At 38.3% G+C, this 18,328-nt stretch overlaps 1 protein-coding gene across 1 annotated transcript; it reads right to left on the bottom strand.

Moving 5' to 3' along the window:
- Window positions 1–468: 468 nt before the first annotated feature.
- Window positions 469–18,310, bottom strand: ncoa7b (nuclear receptor coactivator 7b). Its single transcript, XM_079254975.1, has 16 exons — window positions 18,225–18,310; window positions 11,790–11,932; window positions 9,486–9,556; window positions 9,257–9,364; window positions 9,072–9,173; window positions 5,862–5,987; window positions 5,368–5,552; window positions 4,740–4,894; window positions 4,062–4,643; window positions 3,697–3,868; window positions 2,764–2,911; window positions 2,465–2,590; window positions 2,212–2,364; window positions 1,006–1,101; window positions 847–920; window positions 469–733 (listed from the first exon to the last, which is right to left on the bottom strand). The coding sequence occupies exons 1-16, from the start codon at window positions 18,260–18,262 to the stop codon at window positions 598–600; spliced, it is 2,415 nt and encodes an 804-aa protein (XP_079111101.1). The 5' UTR covers window positions 18,263–18,310; the 3' UTR covers window positions 469–597.
- Window positions 18,311–18,328: the final 18 nt, after the last annotated feature.

Raw genomic sequence — 18,328 nt, 5'->3', positions numbered from 1 at the left:
AACTGCATTATAAAAAAAAATATTTTAAATTGCTTCATCACATAATTCTGTTCATTTATGAACAAACAGACTATAAACATCTTCACTGTTTAAGCAAAGTAAAGCCAACAGCATTGCGAACTTTGTATTCTTTCTTACAGACATAAAACTAGCTCTTTTTGAAGTATTGACCACAGTAACCTCAACAGTTTGGCCTTTTTTTAAACTCTTGTGGTCACAGAGTAGAAAAAAGCAGGCCCTTCTTTCCTTTTACTGTAAGCTTTTTGTGGTAAGGCAGCCTCTTGCTGGAGAAGCTGGAGCTGTTGTCTGATGTCTAAGGCAGCTGATGAACTGAGACCAAAAACCTCTTCTTGCATTTCCACTTTTGTAAGGATTGGGAACTGGGAGGGAACATGCCAGCCTAACTGCAGGTTAAAGCCACCTCAAACAGATTTCAGAATACTGACATCCTGGCTCCACAAGCTGCATCTGTCTCATACGACACTCAGTCATTTGTGGGTAGATACATTTGCCTCCAAGTGGTGCATAATAGACTTAGGGTGCTTTAAGGTTTTGTGGATCAGAGAGTGAATGTGGAAAGAGCTTGAGCAGAACAAACTACTCGAATGTCCAGACCTCCAGACTGTGGATATTGAAGTCCTGCTGGGAGGAGAGTGGTTGGTTATTGAATGTGGCACACTTGTTGGTGGTTCCTCGGTACAGCTCAGCATCCAGCCAAAGACCCAGATGGCCACTGGAGAAGAGGAAGCAAAAGGTTAGAAAAATCTTCACTATCAAACAGCTGAAAATACTGAGACCAATTTAGGTTTAATAACATCAATGACATTATCTGTTAGATTTACTTACCCTCCTCCTCCCATCTGAAGAGAATCTGTATCACCTTTAACAAAGTAAGAGTTCTCCCCCGTCCAGCGGTACACCTGAAAATATATCAATTATGTCAGATAAAACTTTGGTCGACAGTTACAAAACAACCATGAGCTCTTAAACAAATTTTACACAAACCTTAATTTCAGGACTGAAACTGTAGAGGAAAGTCTCTCCTGTGCCGTAGCAGTGTTCGCTCACTTTAAAGGGATGAGTTGAAAATGCCCCAAATATCTGTGAAAAGAGACAATTAAGTGTTTTGTTACAATTCCCTTAAAAATTAATCAATAATCAGGCCTTAATTGTTAAAACTCACACATGCATTTCTAGCATTTAACAGTTTCCCCATCACCTTGAGGGTAAAAGGTTTGTTTCTACCACAAGGTGGCGCCACAGTTCAACAGATTATTTTAATCCCACATATCTGTCCTGTGTTGGATGCATAGACTGAATATAAAGAGATGGACGTAGCCTCCGTGACATCACCCATAGGTTTCTGAAAACCTGAATTGAAGCTCGGTGGGCGGTTCCTACCATCGCCATCTTGGGAGAGGCATATGTGTCGTCTCGCCCGGAATTTACATATATGGCCAAAGAGGTAGAGCTGAGAGGGGGGCTGTGAGCGTCATGGCGGATGATTGACATCGAGCGAACTACGAGCTTTCTGTAGCTAAAAGCTAACCGAGCTAACCTAGAGATAACAGGAGCTAACCAGCTAACGGAGGTAAATGGCTAAAGCTAAGTCACGCTGTTAACAGGCTAAAAACCGCGGTTGTTCTACGTTCTTACTTGAAGCGTGAGGTCGGGTACCTGTCACTCAAAAGGACACGCCCCTAAATATGCTGAAATTCGAGATTAAATTACTTTTAAACGGGCGAGTTAGATAGAAATTCAGTCCCCCCACAGTTGTCATGAAGGTAAACCTGACCTGTTACCCAAAAATTGATTTTTGAACCAGGCTGTAAACATGTTTATTTCTGCTGTGAAGTTGGCCTTTTTAACATGAGAGTCAATGGGGATTTACTCTGTTTTGCAGCCAGCCCCTAGCGGATGAGGGGGGAACTGCAGTTTTATACAGTTCCACATAAGCTTCACTTTTAACCACTGAAGGCTTCGTCCATCTTTTATTTACGGTCTATGGTTGGATGTGATGTTGACATCTAGTGTGATATATTTTGATAAAGCAACTAATAGTTTTAACATGCTAATAAGTCTGACTGTGGCAGTGTTAAAAATAAAATGTGTCGACCCTTATCACAGATATTACCATGCAGAAAAATACTGTTGTGCTGAATTATGATGGACTTTCACCAACTTTATTGTCCATCTTGCATTTATATTTACCTGATGATCCATGTCTTTGATAACCAGCAGCACAGGACTGTCCACATCTGCCAGGTTCCTGTACAAAGTTTTTAAACTGGTACCATGTTTCTCAGTACTATAGACCAGTCTCCACGGATATCCCTGGACACGGGCTGGCAGGCGACAGACAAGCTGAAGGGAAAAAAATAGATCAGACTATAAAGCACTGAGCATTCTCTAAATCCCTGATCAGTGCATTATTTTACTTGTCTGTAATATGTTTTATAGTTACCTTTTCAATGTGTGTGTCCTGCAGCAGATCACTGCTATCAATAAGTACAGGCAGAGCATCCATAGACAAGTCTCTGTCATAGCTGCCAAAACTCTGTCTACGTTTGGCCTCATCAATGGTGATGATCTAGAGCACGGCAAGTACAGGTGGCAATGATGCAAAGATAAAGCGCAAAAACATTGAATAATGTTACAGAAATGTTAGTTAACACATAACAACAGTGTTTACTCTGCAAGAAAAAAACAAAATAAAAAAGCATAGAAGGTGGGGATAGGGTGAATACTGCCGGTTTCCCTCACCTCCCAACTGCAAGACCCAGGGTCACTAAAAAAGTTATCGATCATGTCCAGCTCATCTTTCTCTACCACGACAAAGCCCTGCTCGCGAGCCTCGTTCCCATACACGTCAGGAGAACACTGAAGGAAAAATGAATACAGATCGTGCACCCTGGAACACACACACATACACAACTTTTTTGTACACAGCCAAAATCACAATTTCAAACAAACACTATGCATACATCAGTTGGCAACTAGCGGTCCTCTGGCCAAAATGGACCGACTGTCAATAAAACCTGCCCCGCCAGATCATATTGATAAAAACTAACTGCAAGAGTTATGTAGACTGTAGACATAGATTGTAGACATAGACTGGAAATGAAACGATGGACGGAGCCTCCGTGGCATCCATACGTTTCTGAAGAGCTGAACTGAAGCTAAATTCCCACCACCATCATCTTGGCAGCATCACACATGTTGTCAATCCAGGACAATACAAAACATAAGGTAAAGATGTGGAGCTAAGATGGGGTGTGTGAGAATGGGGGTGGATGATTGACACCTATTAAACTCTGAGCTGCCTGTGGCTAAGAACTAACCCAGAATTAACGGGAGCTAACTAACTAATAGGTAGGTGGGCTAAAGTGCGCTGTTAGCCGGTTAAAAACTGCGGTTGTGCTACACTTTGTCTTCTTGCCGTTGGATATCGCATAGGTGTCAATCAAAAGGAAACGACTCAAATCATGCAGAATGTCAAGATTAAATAACATCTAAACGGATGAGTTTAGATGTTTTTGTACATGATATTATAACAAATATATTTAAAAATTTAGTTTAGAAAGAAAAACAGGTTCCTACTAAAAGAACAGGTTATTTTGGTCCACCATTCAGGCCAAGTCTAGATACCACCCCTACCATACAGTCATCTGCAAAGGAACGTTCTCATAATCTCACCTTTCCTGTGGCACAGCAAACCAGTACTCCGGCTGCTTCTCCCGGCTCCCAAATGAGCGAGCAGGACTGGAAGTGATGCCAGTGACAAAGGACTTCCTCATTGGTTTTCCAACTTTGAAGCAGAGGAACATGGGTGGGTTTTTGCTCTTCTCCTCCGATGAGAGAAGCATGTCTACCCAGAGATAGGAGGAAAAAAAGCAAAACAGAGTTTAACTAATGTAGTCCAAAATTTGATTGAAACCCCAGTAGTCACGAGTTGCTAAGAAATTCCCTTCCCTTTGGGGATGTCTGACATATTTCATCTATAAATATCTTAACAACATTTATAATTTATCATATTGTGGCTTAATATTTATAATCTGTACCTTCTATTGGAGCCTTCATCCTCTCCAGCAGCCAGGCTTTCATCTCTGATTCGTAGTTTTTCTTCCGTCTGTCTTCCTCACTGGTTTCATCGATCTCGGCTGGTCTGTTTGCTGGGCTTTGTCTCTCCAGACTAGACCTGTCACGAACCTCTGAAGTCTCCTGAAGACTCAACTTCCTGATTATGTTATCATCTATGCTCTGTAGCAGCTTGTCAGCTCCTTCAGATTTAAAATCTTTGGTCTCAGTTTCCTCTTGGATTACAAGATTTTTCAGCAAGTCACCTCGTTTTTCAGCGTCTAATGAGGATTGTATCGACTCTCCATCCTCAATGGAGCTGTTCTGAGCTACACCTTCATCCTCTTCGTCATCCAGTTTCCCTTTAGTTTGACCAAACATTAATTTCTTCTGGAAGTCTGCATGAGAGCTTGTTCCTTCAAGTTCATCATAATCTTTGATGACGGTGTTGGGGGTGGTGGAGGAGGTCCCCTCTGTCTCTTCTGTGCTCCCATTAACAGTTGGCTCCAACTCAGTAAATCCTTCATCGGACGGAGACTTCTCTGTCTGCTCCCCTTCTGCACTCCCTGGAATTTAAAAAAAAAAAAAAAAAAAGGTTTTGTAATCGCAAAGTTCTACTAACTGAACAAATTGACCACAAGCATCATTTGGCAAAATCTGACCAGTTTCAGAGAGGGTAGACTCAATTTCATCCAAAACGATGGGCTGTTTTGGAACCATTGCTTCATATCGGCTGAAAGGGTTCAATTCCTGCTCTGACGGAAGCTGCTCCCACTCGCCAGGCCTGTACACAGGACACAGATCCTGGGGTAGGTCTCTGTGTGGTCACGGGCCACCACACACACACACACACCGCAGACCAGGGTGGAGGTTTAAAAAAAAAAAAAAAAAAAAAAAAAAAAGGAAGAACAAAGAAAATGTCCAACAAAAATTAACATGACATGGAACTTAAAAAATAATAAATGTGATGAAAAATGGCAACTAAAACAGAATGCAAATGTGTATATTGAAAAAAAAAAAAAGGCTGAACGTAAAGATATAAAAATAAAGATCTGGTAGAACAGTGTGTCTTATTTTTACAAACTCTATAGATTTAGTCATTACATAAACAAACTAAGGAAAGTGGATGAAGGAAATATGGTACATTGAGGCAACTGCAGAGTTAAGCAGAGACTAAAGCAGAACAGAAACTAGAATAAGGAAGAAGAAAGGAGGAATAGGGGTTCGGGGCTTGAAAGAATGGTTACAGAAGAGGGAAACACAGTCAGCGAGAATGTTGTGTGCTCTTACGATGGGAGAGCGTCTTTGAGCTTCATTCGGGACACGTCGTCATACAGCGCCACAGAGACCACTTCCTCCATGGGACATATCAGACCGTACTCCTCACAGCCATTCTCAATCACCAGAGGATCTGATTTGTGGGGGTCAAACATGATGTTGTTCGGCGTCACAATCAAAACACCTCCCACCACGCCCTAAAACAAAAGGTAGGCAGATGAAAGGACACTATTAAAGATCTGACATTATTAAAGAAAAAAAATGTCATTCATGTTGGATAAAAAAGGAATTCAGACAATTTTTAGTCAGATAAAGATACCGAATTTATTAGTAAAAGTCTTGAAAAAAATACAACCAATAGTTAAAAAAAAAAGCCAGCAAATGATATAAATATTAAAGAAAGAAATATGAGATGCATAAAAATTTACATAACGATTGCCAAATGATGACTAAAATGACCACATTTACATTTCCTCAGATTAGAATAAATCTACTCAGCTTCTCACCATGCCATCAGTAAAGTACTTGCAGCTCATCTTGATGAATCTAACGGTTGCCGGGCTTTCGTCTTCAGAGTTTGGGGAGAGCTGGCGGTGGATGGACTTTGCTGACCTGCAGCTTTGAGTGCCATCCTGAAACGGGCCAAAACAACTGATCAGAGACTTTGTGTGCATACCACCATATCCATTAGAAACCACTCACTTCTAGGTCAGGCACATTGTTATTACATCGTTAATAAAAAAAAAAAAAAAAAAAGAAAAGGTACAATGTTAATATAAAAAGGGTTAAGGCTTTGCTTTATGGACATCAGACTCATATTTTAGACGCCTCAGATTTAGAGCAGTTATGGACAGACTATTTTTCTGTATATTTCTGTGTCTGGGCCTTATGTATTTCAATAGAAATCTTTTCTGCAAGAGCATTTTTTTACATTAATCTGGCAAAGAACTGGTGTAGCAAGCTGTCCAACAACACTGACTATCCAGTGTTGGCTGCTTACATGCTTCTGTTGCATTACTTTGATGACAATATAGCATTTGATTCTGTAGGTTTTCTGCAGTAGACTGAGACAATTAACATATTTATAATCAACAAATTGGCTGATTGATCTCATTGTACTATTTCAGGTTAAAATCCTAAAAACCACAAAACAGTACTCAGATTATGTGGTGTCACAACCATCTTCTTAGAATACCTTTGCTCACTAGCTTCTTCCATTTTTGTCCCAACTGAGCAAACATAGCATGAGATTATTTTACATAGGAGCTACCGATGTAGCATATTTAGTTGATAAAGGGGCCCAGATAATTGGACTAACTCACATCTAAGGACACCATGCTCTGGAATTTTATTCATTTGCATTTCAGATTGGGATGGTCCACAGACCAAGAGGTCAACTCTTCCCAAGTGGGTACCTTTGGAGCATAGGCTAAATTACGGCTCTGAATTTAGAAGTTTAAGGACTTAGGGATGAAAAGTTCTTTCTAACCTCTAATCTTTCATTGGAATAATTAGAGATAATGTGAACCAAACTAATATAGCATCTTCATTACTGCAAGAATCAAAAGACGTTGTGGGGAGGGGAGGGGGGTTGCATTCCAACAAGAGCAAAGGAGGAGACTGAAGCATCTTTGCCCCTCTAAACTAAACAAACTGGTCTAACTTCAGGTCTTTTTTCACCACAGAAAGGACAGCAAACATTTTCCAGACCTCTCTTTTGAATTCCTTTGGATCTAAGAAAGATTTGTGTTAACTACATTCCAGATGTGTTCTTCTTAAAAGCTCTGGAAAAAGACTTTATGTTCCAAAAAAATGTTATCTGTTAATCTTTACAACCACACTTCTTTAATGGCACTCATGCATTGTTGAGATCAATCAAGATAAGATTAGAGATTAGATTATTTCTTTCTTTCCTTTACAGTGAATTCTTCTGATAAGACCTGGGAAATATTTTCTTTAGCTGGGGTATAAGGGGGGGGGGGGGAGTGTCTTCCCTTGTTGTTAACTTATCTTTATTTTCACACAAGTTTATCCTCCCTAACAGCTAGACATGCATGTTAAAATTATCAAGATTTGTACAATGTATCAATTTCTTTCTTTTTTAATAACTTTCATGAGTTTTGTTTTATAATCAGTTGTGAATTTATGCAATCTGTCTGAATAACTGATCAATGTTTTTACATGTGCATTTTCTAGTAGTCTTAACTAATAAAAAATTAAACATACTCACAAATATTTAAATTTGAGACCGAGTCAAGAAGATGATGAAATCAGTACATTTGTAACAATAAACAGTAGAAGAGTTTTAGAGAGAGTAAGAATGAGACTTACAAAGGTGGTTTAGAAACTCTAAGAAGGAGTCAGAGTTTGAGTTGAGTTAAATGGAGGAGAGAGAAGCGGAGCTGGACTGAAAGGAAAATCCAACATTTTAGAAGAAATGTTTTGTCTTCATCTGTTTTATGTTTTTTTTTTACCTAAGTTTAGCCCCCATGATGTTTATTGGTTTTTCCAACAAGTTAAGCTTCTGACCTGCGCTCCACACGGTGCAAGCCATTTACAGTAAACCACTCAAAGTTCTTTTAATATTTTCCAGCGCCTGAACCTTACAGATTTTTTTTATTTTTAAAATCCTCTGGTAAATATTGTGGCTGGTAATTTCAGCCATCAGATGACAACTAGACCCTAGCAGTATCTCCAGAGAGGAGCCAGAATGAGAGGATGAGCAACCGCAGATCCAAACTGAAAAACTGCACAGAATAACGGGAGAACCTTTATGGATGTCTGGGAATTGGGTAGGACTCCATCCACCAACCTGCACTCCCTTCTGGATTCCAGATAAGTCCAGTCCAACTGGTCTTAAGTGGGTCACTTCGGTCCAAACGGAACGAAATTCCCTCTCATAAATACTATGAAAATGGTTGGTGTGTGAAAGACATGCAACAGTGAATGAAGCTTCTCTCTCAGAAACACTATCTAGGCCTACGTCTTAAACAGACTGTCAAGTTTAGTTTTATCAGATTCAGAAATGCTTTTCTTCACAGCTTCATTAGTTTATGCCCCCCCCCTCCTATTTTACACTTCTTTAATATATATGTTTTGGTTGAACATCAAATTTGTATATTTTCAGTCCATGCTTTTTTCTCCTCTTTTCTTATTTTATTCTTTTATTCTAATAATCACATTTTATTTTATGACCCTGTAGATTAGTTAAATAAATAATCATATTTATGTACCAAGTCACTGTATGGTATTTCTTTCTGAATCATGTTAAAGGTCAGGTCTAGTGAGAAGTCTATGAATTTGTGTCTAGAATGATTGATTTCTTTAATGACTGGCTTATTCAACTGAATACATCCATCTAAAAAACATGAAATTTGAGCCTTTTAGAGATTTTTTTTATAATTGGTAATGATTTTAAAACACATCTTCAAACTTCACATAAAGTGACATATGTGATTATATATATATATATATATATATATATATATATATATATATATATATATATATATATATATATATATATATATATATATATATATATGTGATTATATATATATATATATATATATATATATATATACATATACATACACACGTTTAAAAGAGCCGAGAAGTCAAACTGAAGACGTTACAGTATGTGAGGTTGTGTCGCCTAGACCAAAATGACGTCTACATCAGTACACCAGTAACATTATGAATCTTATTTTACTTACACATGATGGCTCGTCAGACAAGCCATTAGGGAGAGAGGGGTCAGATGAACTCAGAGACTTGGGGTCGGTTTCTGACTGGCTGACATCAGGGACATATAGTTTCTGTAATAATGATGAACAGCCAATAATCAGTTGATCCATAATGAGAGGAGCAGAACAACATAATGTCACTATTGTACACTCACTTGACCGGGGTAGATGCTGTGAGTGAAGAGCTTATTTAGCTGAACCAGCTTATTTGGGGTGATGTTGAACTTGAGTGCGATGCTGTTGAGTGAATCATCAGGTCCCACCTGGAACAAGAGATTGTGCCTGTTTGTAATGAACACAAACTGAAAAACACGGCTCAAGGCCGGGACCTTTCTGCTAGACAGCATGTTACCTAAAAGGTGCAGTCACTGTTGTATTACTTACAATGAATTCCACTGTCCCTGGGGGCCTCTTCTTCTCTATCCTGGCCTGCTTGTTAGTTTTACAGCCATCGCCTGAAGGGAAGAAAGACAGAAAGCAAGTTAAAGAAAAGTGCAAATAATAATTTACCAAGCACAGCTTTTGAGTAAATCTAACAAATGAAATCAATATCCAGTGAGGGCATTACAAAGACAGAGATCCTTCTAAATCTCCTGGGTTACTTGTGATTCAGCACCAGTTGCTTGTCCTCTATCATTATCCATCTTTAAAACATTGAACACAGTGAAGCAGTTATTTTCCAAGTCTCACAGTCAGCATTTTCTTCTTGCCAGAAGCCTGAAGCTATTAGTGCACCGCTGCCTGACTGCCTCATTACACTGCTGTGCTTTTGTGGAAACAGAGGGCGTGAGTAAGCATTCCAGGTACAGCTCAGAAAATTAGAATATTATGAAAAAGTTCAAGATTTTTTGTCACTCATTTCAGAATGTGAAACCTATATATTTATTAGATTCATTACACATAGTGAAACATTTCAAATATTCAATCCTTGAAATTTTGATAATTGTGGCTTATAGATAATGAAAACCCAAAATGCAGTGTCTCAGAAAATTAGAATATTGTGAAAACTTCAATCTTAGAAAGTCATGTTGTCACACCCTATTCAACTAAACTCAAAATACCTGCAAAGGTATCCTAACCTTTAAATGGTCTCTCAGTCTGGTCAGATGGATACACAATCATGGGGAAGACTGCTGACTTGACAGATGTCCATAAGACGATCATTGACCCTCCACAAGGAGGGAAAGCCATAAAGGTCATTTCTAAAGAAGCTGGTTGTTCACAGAGTCCTGGATCCAAGCATATTGATGGAAAGTTGAGTGGAAGGAAAAGGTGCACCAGCAAAAGGGATAACTGCAGCCTTGCGTAGATTGTCAAGCAACCTCCAGTCAAGAATTTGGAGAGCTTCACAAGGAGTGGACTGAAGCTGGACTCAGCACATCAAGAGCCACTACACACAGACGAATCCAAGACATGGGCTACAAATGTCACATTCCTCGTGTCAAGCCACTCCTGGACCAGAGATGACAGAAGCATCTCACCTGGGCTAAGGAGAAAAAGGACTGGACTGTTTCTCAGATGAAAGCAAATTTTACATTTCATGTGGAAACCAAGGTCCCAGAGTCTGGAGTCTGAAATGAGTGATGAAAAATATTGAACCTTTTCATAATATTCTCATTTCTGAAATGTACCTGTAGACTTTAATACTCCAACTGTGTATTTTAATAACAGCATTGAAAACAAGACCAGTGACACTGAACACTATTCATTCACTGATTGTGTAACAGGCCATGTCTGGTACAGAACTTTGCATAATATGACCAAGCAAGTTTGATTTTCTGCATTACAGAGCATCACATATGCAGAATGTATGGTAATAAAATCATATTATCATAGTAATAAAAGCATATCATTACAGTCCAAAGCTCATCATATCAAAGTTTACGCAGCTATTTCACCCACTATCTATGACAAAAAACATTATCACTATCAATTTACTGTGTTTGATGAGGACATATGTTGTATACAAGTACAACTGCACAGTATATAAAGTTAATAATGTAGCAAGCACCAAATAAAGAACACAGAAAATGGGGCTTAGGTTTGAATTGCTAACTTGATACCTTAATAATGCCAGCCATAACTGTATTCTTAGTAAGTCAGATTAGGCGGTCAAGTTAGATTTCAAACTAACAATTACAGTGTGCAGATATCAGTCCATTCGATCAAATGTCAAACATTCCTGACACAAGACATGACATGAGAATGCCGTCATAGCACTGACTCATCAATTAAAGCTTATTTCTGTTTAAGTTCCTAAAAGGACATTTTCCATCTTTTGATCACAGAGTGAAAAAGCTTCTCCTCCCTTTAGAATTATATATGTTTTAATTGACATCCATGATTTAAGACTTGGAGCAAATGTTGGTGTCCCAAAACTTTGTGAATGCTCTTTTCTGTAAAACAATGCCGGATAATGGTTACGCAACTTCCCGTTTTGAAATCTGCTGAGGTTGTTCCCCTGTAAAGAGACTCAGAGGGACCATTGTGTTTCTAAGTCACAGAGTAATGGCTGCATTTAAAAGTAGAGTATTGCTAACACTGATAACAAGTGGAAAATGACACTATATGTCAAGATCTGTTGAAAAATATAAATATTAATAAGTCCTGCAACAGTTATTAATTCCTTACACTTTTCTATACAACAGTCTTTGGATGCATCAGAAACTTTTCTTGTGAGTTTCTTACCCAAACCTCCAGGAGGCTTTTCTGTTACTATCTGTAGGGCTTTCTTCTTGTTAGGATCAGTGTCACAGGAGATGATTGCCGGGTTCTGCTCATTTGGACTTTTTTCTGACTGACTCTGCTTGAGCTGCTTCCGCCTTTTCAGCCTGATGGGATGAAGGAAAAAGAAATCAGGACTAATGAGGCAGGAAAAATAAGGCTGTTAGGTGCTGCAGAGTTAAACCTTTCAGATGTTTTCATCTATACTCTAATGTATGGTGAGTGAAGCAGTGCAACACATATCTGGACACAAACTGGATGAACTTTTCATTTTACACGCTGTTCTACAACACACTACTATAATCTGTAATCAAAAGTTAGCATAAAATGTATTTTCTACAATAAAAATTTTTGGCCTGCATTTACTTTCTTGCATCAGCTATACAGGGAGGGACTAATGTGGTACATTAAAGCAAAACACCGCAGCACACTGGAATCTGAGGTTAGTGGTTCACCTCGGGTAAATGTGCACTCTCTGAGAGGATATTACTTTGAAGAAAAGAAAAAAAATTCCCAAATGATTTATGAAATACTTTGAAGGATTGGGGTATACTTGCTCTGCACAGGCCCAGGAAAAGAAAGTAAAAATTACAATGTAAGAGGTGCATCTATAATGTGGAAGTGCTTTAATGGAAGGATATATTGGGTCAATAAGTCTACAGACAGATGGCGCTCAGGCCTCTCCTCCAGTCTTCATTCATTCTCCCACTTTAATTGATGCAGCTGGAAGTTAGTTTATGAGTCTACAGATACAATCTCAACAGCACCATCTGTTTAACTAAGGGGCATTTCTCAGATCTACTGATCAAAGACTCCCCATCCTCCCACCATTTTGCCCCTCTTTTCTCCCTCATAATGTTCAGTTTGCAAACAGTGCATCGATACAGTGCATCGATACAGTGCATCGATACAGTGCATCGTTGTTGTTTTGTTTTTGTTGGGGGCACCACTTTAATAGTGAAATCACCAAACCGATAATTCCATCATGAAGAGCCTGCAGAAGTTATCTGACTGCAACCTGAACAGAAAAGGCTGTCACTGCTGCACAGTTTGAGATGTGAAGCCAATGAGGAAGTTTGTTGAATGGAATTCCAACCACAGCTGCTAGCTGAAAAACATCTGCTTCCAACAGATTCCTACAAAAAAACAAGTGTCCCCTCTTTTCAAATAAAAAATGAATACTAATTTTCCTCAATTATGGCATCATTTTTTTTTTTTAAATCACTAATGATCAATTAAGAAACAATTCCAGCAAAGTTAAAAAAAAACAAAAAATAAATAAATAAAATGAAAAATTAGATAGATATTAAGGAAACAAGCACATTTATGCTCAGTCAGGTTTAACTATCGCTCTCAGGCTCCCTCTTGCCTAAACATGAAGCCTAATGGAAACAGATGGAGACAGCCAAATGTCAAGCCCAAGGCTTCTAAATATCGGTTTACAAACCACTGAGCAAGGTCATGGTTACTACATCCATCCTTTACATGCGGTCTATAATTCAGCCAATAAACAAACATCATTTCAAAAGCCCAAAACTTACAGAGGTTGTGGTTATATATTATATATATATATATAATATATACATATAAAATCTTGCAAACACATAAGCAGAGATAGTCTAGACTATAAAAGGAGCTCCCCCTTCCCCTGCATTAAAAAAAAAAAATCCTGCTCTTCACATCGTTTAAACTGAATAAAAATACATGAACTTTGTTTAAAACAGACGGGATGCAGATCAGTGAACAACCATTTATCATTCCTGGTTAACATGATTGAAATAAAACACATCTGAACATGACATTTGTTGCAAAGAGTAAACATGTTTTTACATCTTTTGATGTTGACACTAAATGAAATATGGCCATCTAAGACGCTTTTGTAAATAGAGATAAAAAAACTCTTTGAACCCAAACTCATCCTTATCACAAAATAAGACTGAGTTTACAACATTTAATCCATGACTAAACTGTGCCACTATTTATTACATTTTACAGTAAACAACAGTTATATAAATGTTTATAGCCAAATGTAATATCTGGTGTTATTCCAAACTTATCCTTTACGGAATACAATACATGTCGTTGGGATAGATATCAGAGCTGCACTGGCCTCCACTGCCAGAAAATGAAGGTGCTTCTCTTAACTTTGCCAGTTTCCGTTTTTATTTATGGCATTGTTGAAAGTAGTTTTTGCTGCTGTTTTACCCACAAACCCTTTATCCATAGTTTACATACTCTGCGCTCAGATAACTGACCCTGATCTGCTTGGACTGAAAACTCAGTTTCCCATTTCAATGCTCATCAACTCAGAGTTCAGGGTTAGAGTTGGTTAAACTAGATTTCATAAAAACAACATAAGTGAAAAAAGGGAAAAAGACTTTGATTTACATTTTCTGTCAGTGCTATCAAATGATCCAGCTGACAAAAACACAAACTGAAATGTGCTTATTAGACAGAATGCCAACAACGTGGCATTTATGACAATACTCTCAGTCAGCTTAAAATAAGTATTTATGCGACTACATACAGCCCCATAAGTAAACAAGGAGTTATAGCAGCAATAATTATTAAGTCTTGAATATGTATCTGTCTATTTTTGTTTATAAATTTATTTGACCAAAAGTGCAGCAGCTCAGTCTGGCTGACAGACAAACGCAACCTTGTTCACACTGTTCAACGAATTCCCCAGTGAATGGATTTTGCTCATGAACGCTTAAAACTGTTGAAAAAAAAAAAATGTTTTAAGCTGGTCTTGTTTAATTTTAGGGATGTTTTAAAGAAAACAAAATGACACTTTCATTTTTCTGCCAGACCCACAAAAGTTTCCTTCAACCAATTAAACTTCAACAACTCGACACGTTTCTGCATGTTAATGTAGGAAAATAATACAGTAGTTTGTATGTAAACTAAAACACGACATGAAAAAGTGGGTGTTATGACTTTTACTAGGACTGTATGTGTATGTGCCTCATAATGACCTTTGCTCTGTTTGTCAGGAAGTGAGGCAGAATCCATTGCGGACAGGAGGAGACACGGTTGTGACAGCAGTAGCTGTGTTGGGTGATAAGGGTTATTTTTGTTCCTGACATATCCACTCTGTCCAAACACAATGAAAAACAACTGGACTTTACAGCAGTTTCTCAGGGCCTGCATGAGTTTGTTGATTTAATGTTTTAAAGAGAAAGTTCACTAATTTGCTTCTGGGCCTCGAGAAGCTCACTATTCATCCACCCTCATTGTTATGTGATTTTTGTACGTCACAAATGTGTACAAAAAGGTATTTTTGCATTGCAGATATCTTTTTGAGGTTTTTCTGTAGCAGTTAATTACAGAAGGAAGCAAGATCTCTGTTTTGTGTCAACACAGCAGGAAATAAAAAATTCCTTTGCAAGGTCCGTTTTGGTCCCGACAAACAATAGGAACAGGGAGCAATCTTTGACATACCAGTAACTGTACAGTTATTGGCCAATTTTACAGTTGGCGGACATTTATCCTTAATGACAGTTAGTATTACAGCTCTCAAAACATAGATAAAACATTGTTTTCTCAAGCAACAGCTAAAATATACTAGATGATCTAAACCCAGGATTTGTTGAGCATATGTATGATAATGACTTATCTACCAATCGTGGACCTCCTGTTATGCCACTTCTCGTCTGAATGGAAAATGCAACCAGAGAAAAAAAAAAGCCCATAAGGGTGACTGGTTCTCGAGGGACCTTATCACTTTTAATAACTCAAATGACAAGGCACTCCGAATCAGATGGCAAGTACATTTCTAATTTCCACCCACTATTAAAATTAGCACAAATAAGGTGTCCTCTCCAGAGACCCTGTACTGTTAGCAGTAATAGCTTCTACCACTTCAACTTTAGCTACTTTTGCACTTCCCTCTTGTAGTTTTTCATCTGCGTATTCACTTGAATAAATAAGACTGAAGCGCCTCATTTCATAGCGGTCTCACTCTGCTTACTCATGGAGATGAGTTTATAGCCAACATTATTGTTGACATTAAACACAAAAGGGGTGCAGCCAACTTCTTTGCTGATGCCTTGTCCAGCATGTAGATGACGAACTGTAAGTATGTGTGTTTGAACATGGTTGGTTTTTGTCATAAACATTTTAGTTTATGTCTTAAAGGAGGGAGGTGTTACGGCCCCAGGCCTCAGCTTGTGTATTTCAGGAAGACTCCTACAAGCAGCTGTGCCATCACACCTCTGCGATTGGCTGCCTCTGCAGGCCACATCAAACTGTGCCATCCCCTGTCTGTGATTGGCCCCTTCCTTAGCTGGCTTGCTGGAGCTTCCCTATTTAAACCAGCTTCTGATGAACATTCAGGGCAGCTGTTGTTCTGGTGTGGAACAGCTTGCCACTTTAGAAACCTTGAGGTTGTTTGGTGTTGTTGTTGCTGCTGTTTTCGTCGGCTCTTGTTGTTGGCCTTTGGATGTCTGGTTCTCTTTGGCTATTGTCTCATTTTGTGGTGTGAACCAGCACAGGTTGCTGTGCTAGTCACCACACAACCTGGTTGGTCACCACACAACCTGGTTGTGGGGTGACCAAAACGTTGGTAAAATATTAAACCATTTGTTGTGGTGACCACAACCAGGTTGTGTGGTGACCAAAACGTTGGTAAAATATTAAACCATTTGTTTCCCTCAACTTATCTTATGCCTTTAATGTTGCTGCCCCTCTTCCCGTAGCAGAGCCAGGGGGTTTGTAACAATTATATTCAGAAAAGGAGGATCCCATTTTTTTTTACATTCAATCCCACATCCACACAAGAATAAGGTTGAGGGTTTCAGTTCAGTTTTAAATAAAAGATGGGATCCTCATTCATGGTTATTTCTTGACTGCAGATGAGTCTTTGTATGATGCATTTGCAAGAACAATGCCTGGAATTTCATACTGAGTGCATCCTATTAAGCACTAATGCTGCCCATCTACTGATTAGAGGCTGACTGGCGATCCAGAAACAATTATTTACAATAATATGTAATATTTCCCAATATAAACCAGTCTAAGCAACAAGAAACACATAAGACAAATGTCTGGTTTACACTGCACTGTCAGTAAAGCCAGAACAAGAAACCTGAGACTCACAACTAGTCGGCACCATTGCATTACCGCAGAATATAACAGACTCATACTTAAACCTAATTGTACCGGTACACACAACAAGCAATTATTGCTCAGCCAGAAATTTTCTTATTTATAAGAGGTAAAAATCTCAGAAAAGAGAATTACAAATTTTAAAGAAAAAAAAAAAACAAGGCTTAATACTTTCCACATATCACAATTAGAAGTTTGTAAGGCCAAACATATAATAAAGTGAGAATTAAGCATTTTTAAAAGGCAGATTATACAGAAGTCCATTCCTAAATTACAGTTATCCTCTTTGATCAGTTAACAACGCTCTTCACCTGTGCAGACGTCACAGACTGAGCATCGCAGTTTGCTGTTAGCCTGATGGGTTCTTGTCACTTTATACCCCATAACTGTGATAAGCCTCTTTCCGCGTATTGCCCAATATCTTGTTTCACAATGCTGCCAAAATCCAATTTTCAAGTTAAAATCCTTCCAGTCCCTGCATAAACACTGAAGCATTACTCTGATTAATCTGGACCTTTTGAGGTAAGTGCGGATCAGAGGCGGGTAACCTAGGAGAGCTGAAAATAAGTCATAAGTAAATGTACGTTCACAACAAAATATTAAAGATACAAATGAACATGCAGTGCAACGGAACAGCCTAACACTCACTTCTAACAGGTTATACTCGAGAAGAAGGTTCAGTTTAAGATTTCACACACCAGAACGTGTTTCATTGACTTCATGGATCCAATGAACCCACCCAAACTTATGTTCACATGTATATTTAATTAAATTTATAGTTATGGGATTAGAATCATAGATTATGTCTAAAAGAAGAATAAACCTGAAAGAGAACTAACATAATAAATGTTATCTATTCTACATTTAGACAGGATTTCTGTCTGATAAACCAGTTCTGTCAATGCAACCAAAGGTTGTTTTGCTCCATCTCTGATCCATTTTCCACATAAAGGTTTGCAAACTGTTCACTAACAATTGACATGTTAAGTAGGGTTCCTTCTTATTCTAACATGTGACTTCTTGAATTTATACTGCTATACATTGTACAAAATAATAATCTCAATATTAATAGTTAGAAGGATGATAATCCTTACGTATAATAATACGTTACTTGGTTCTATGTGGTTCAGGGTTTGATTAAGAGTAACAATTATCTCCACTTGATGTTGCAAAAGCATGTAGTGATCAGTTATCAATTAAGCATAGATATTCGGGACTGTTTCACTGCATTGAAAACACCAAGAGCAAGCAACTTTAAAGTATTTATAATGCACACACTGAATCTCTTACCTGGCAAAATATCCCAGCTTCCTGTCTCTCTTTTCCATCAGGCCAGGATACTAAATCTTCATGCAGTTACACTTTGTGCATCCATACAAACATCCACTCTCACA

This window comes from Telmatherina bonti, assembly GCF_933228915.1.
Source record: "Telmatherina bonti genome assembly, chromosome: 16".
In the NCBI taxonomy this organism is placed as follows: Eukaryota; Metazoa; Chordata; class Actinopteri; order Atheriniformes; family Telmatherinidae; genus Telmatherina; species Telmatherina bonti.
The sequence above is the reverse complement of the archived record's forward strand: the minus strand, read 5'-3'. Positions and strand labels throughout refer to the sequence as shown.

What these genes read in the sequence shown, in the direction of transcription:
- ncoa7b (XM_079254975.1), bottom strand. Translation starts at nt 18,262, where the DNA reads ATGGAAAAGAGAGACAGGAAGCTGGGATATTTTGCCAG. An exon ending in TGTCTGACGAGCCATCATGT is followed by an intron (nt 5,988 to 9,071) that starts GTAAGTAAAATA and finishes GGCCCGTTTCAG; the next exon opens with GATGGCACTCAAAGCTGCAG. An exon ending in GTTTCAGTCCTGAAATTAAG is followed by an intron (nt 921 to 1,005) that starts GTTTGTGTAAAA and finishes ATATATTTTCAG; the next exon opens with GTGTACCGCTGGACGGGGGA.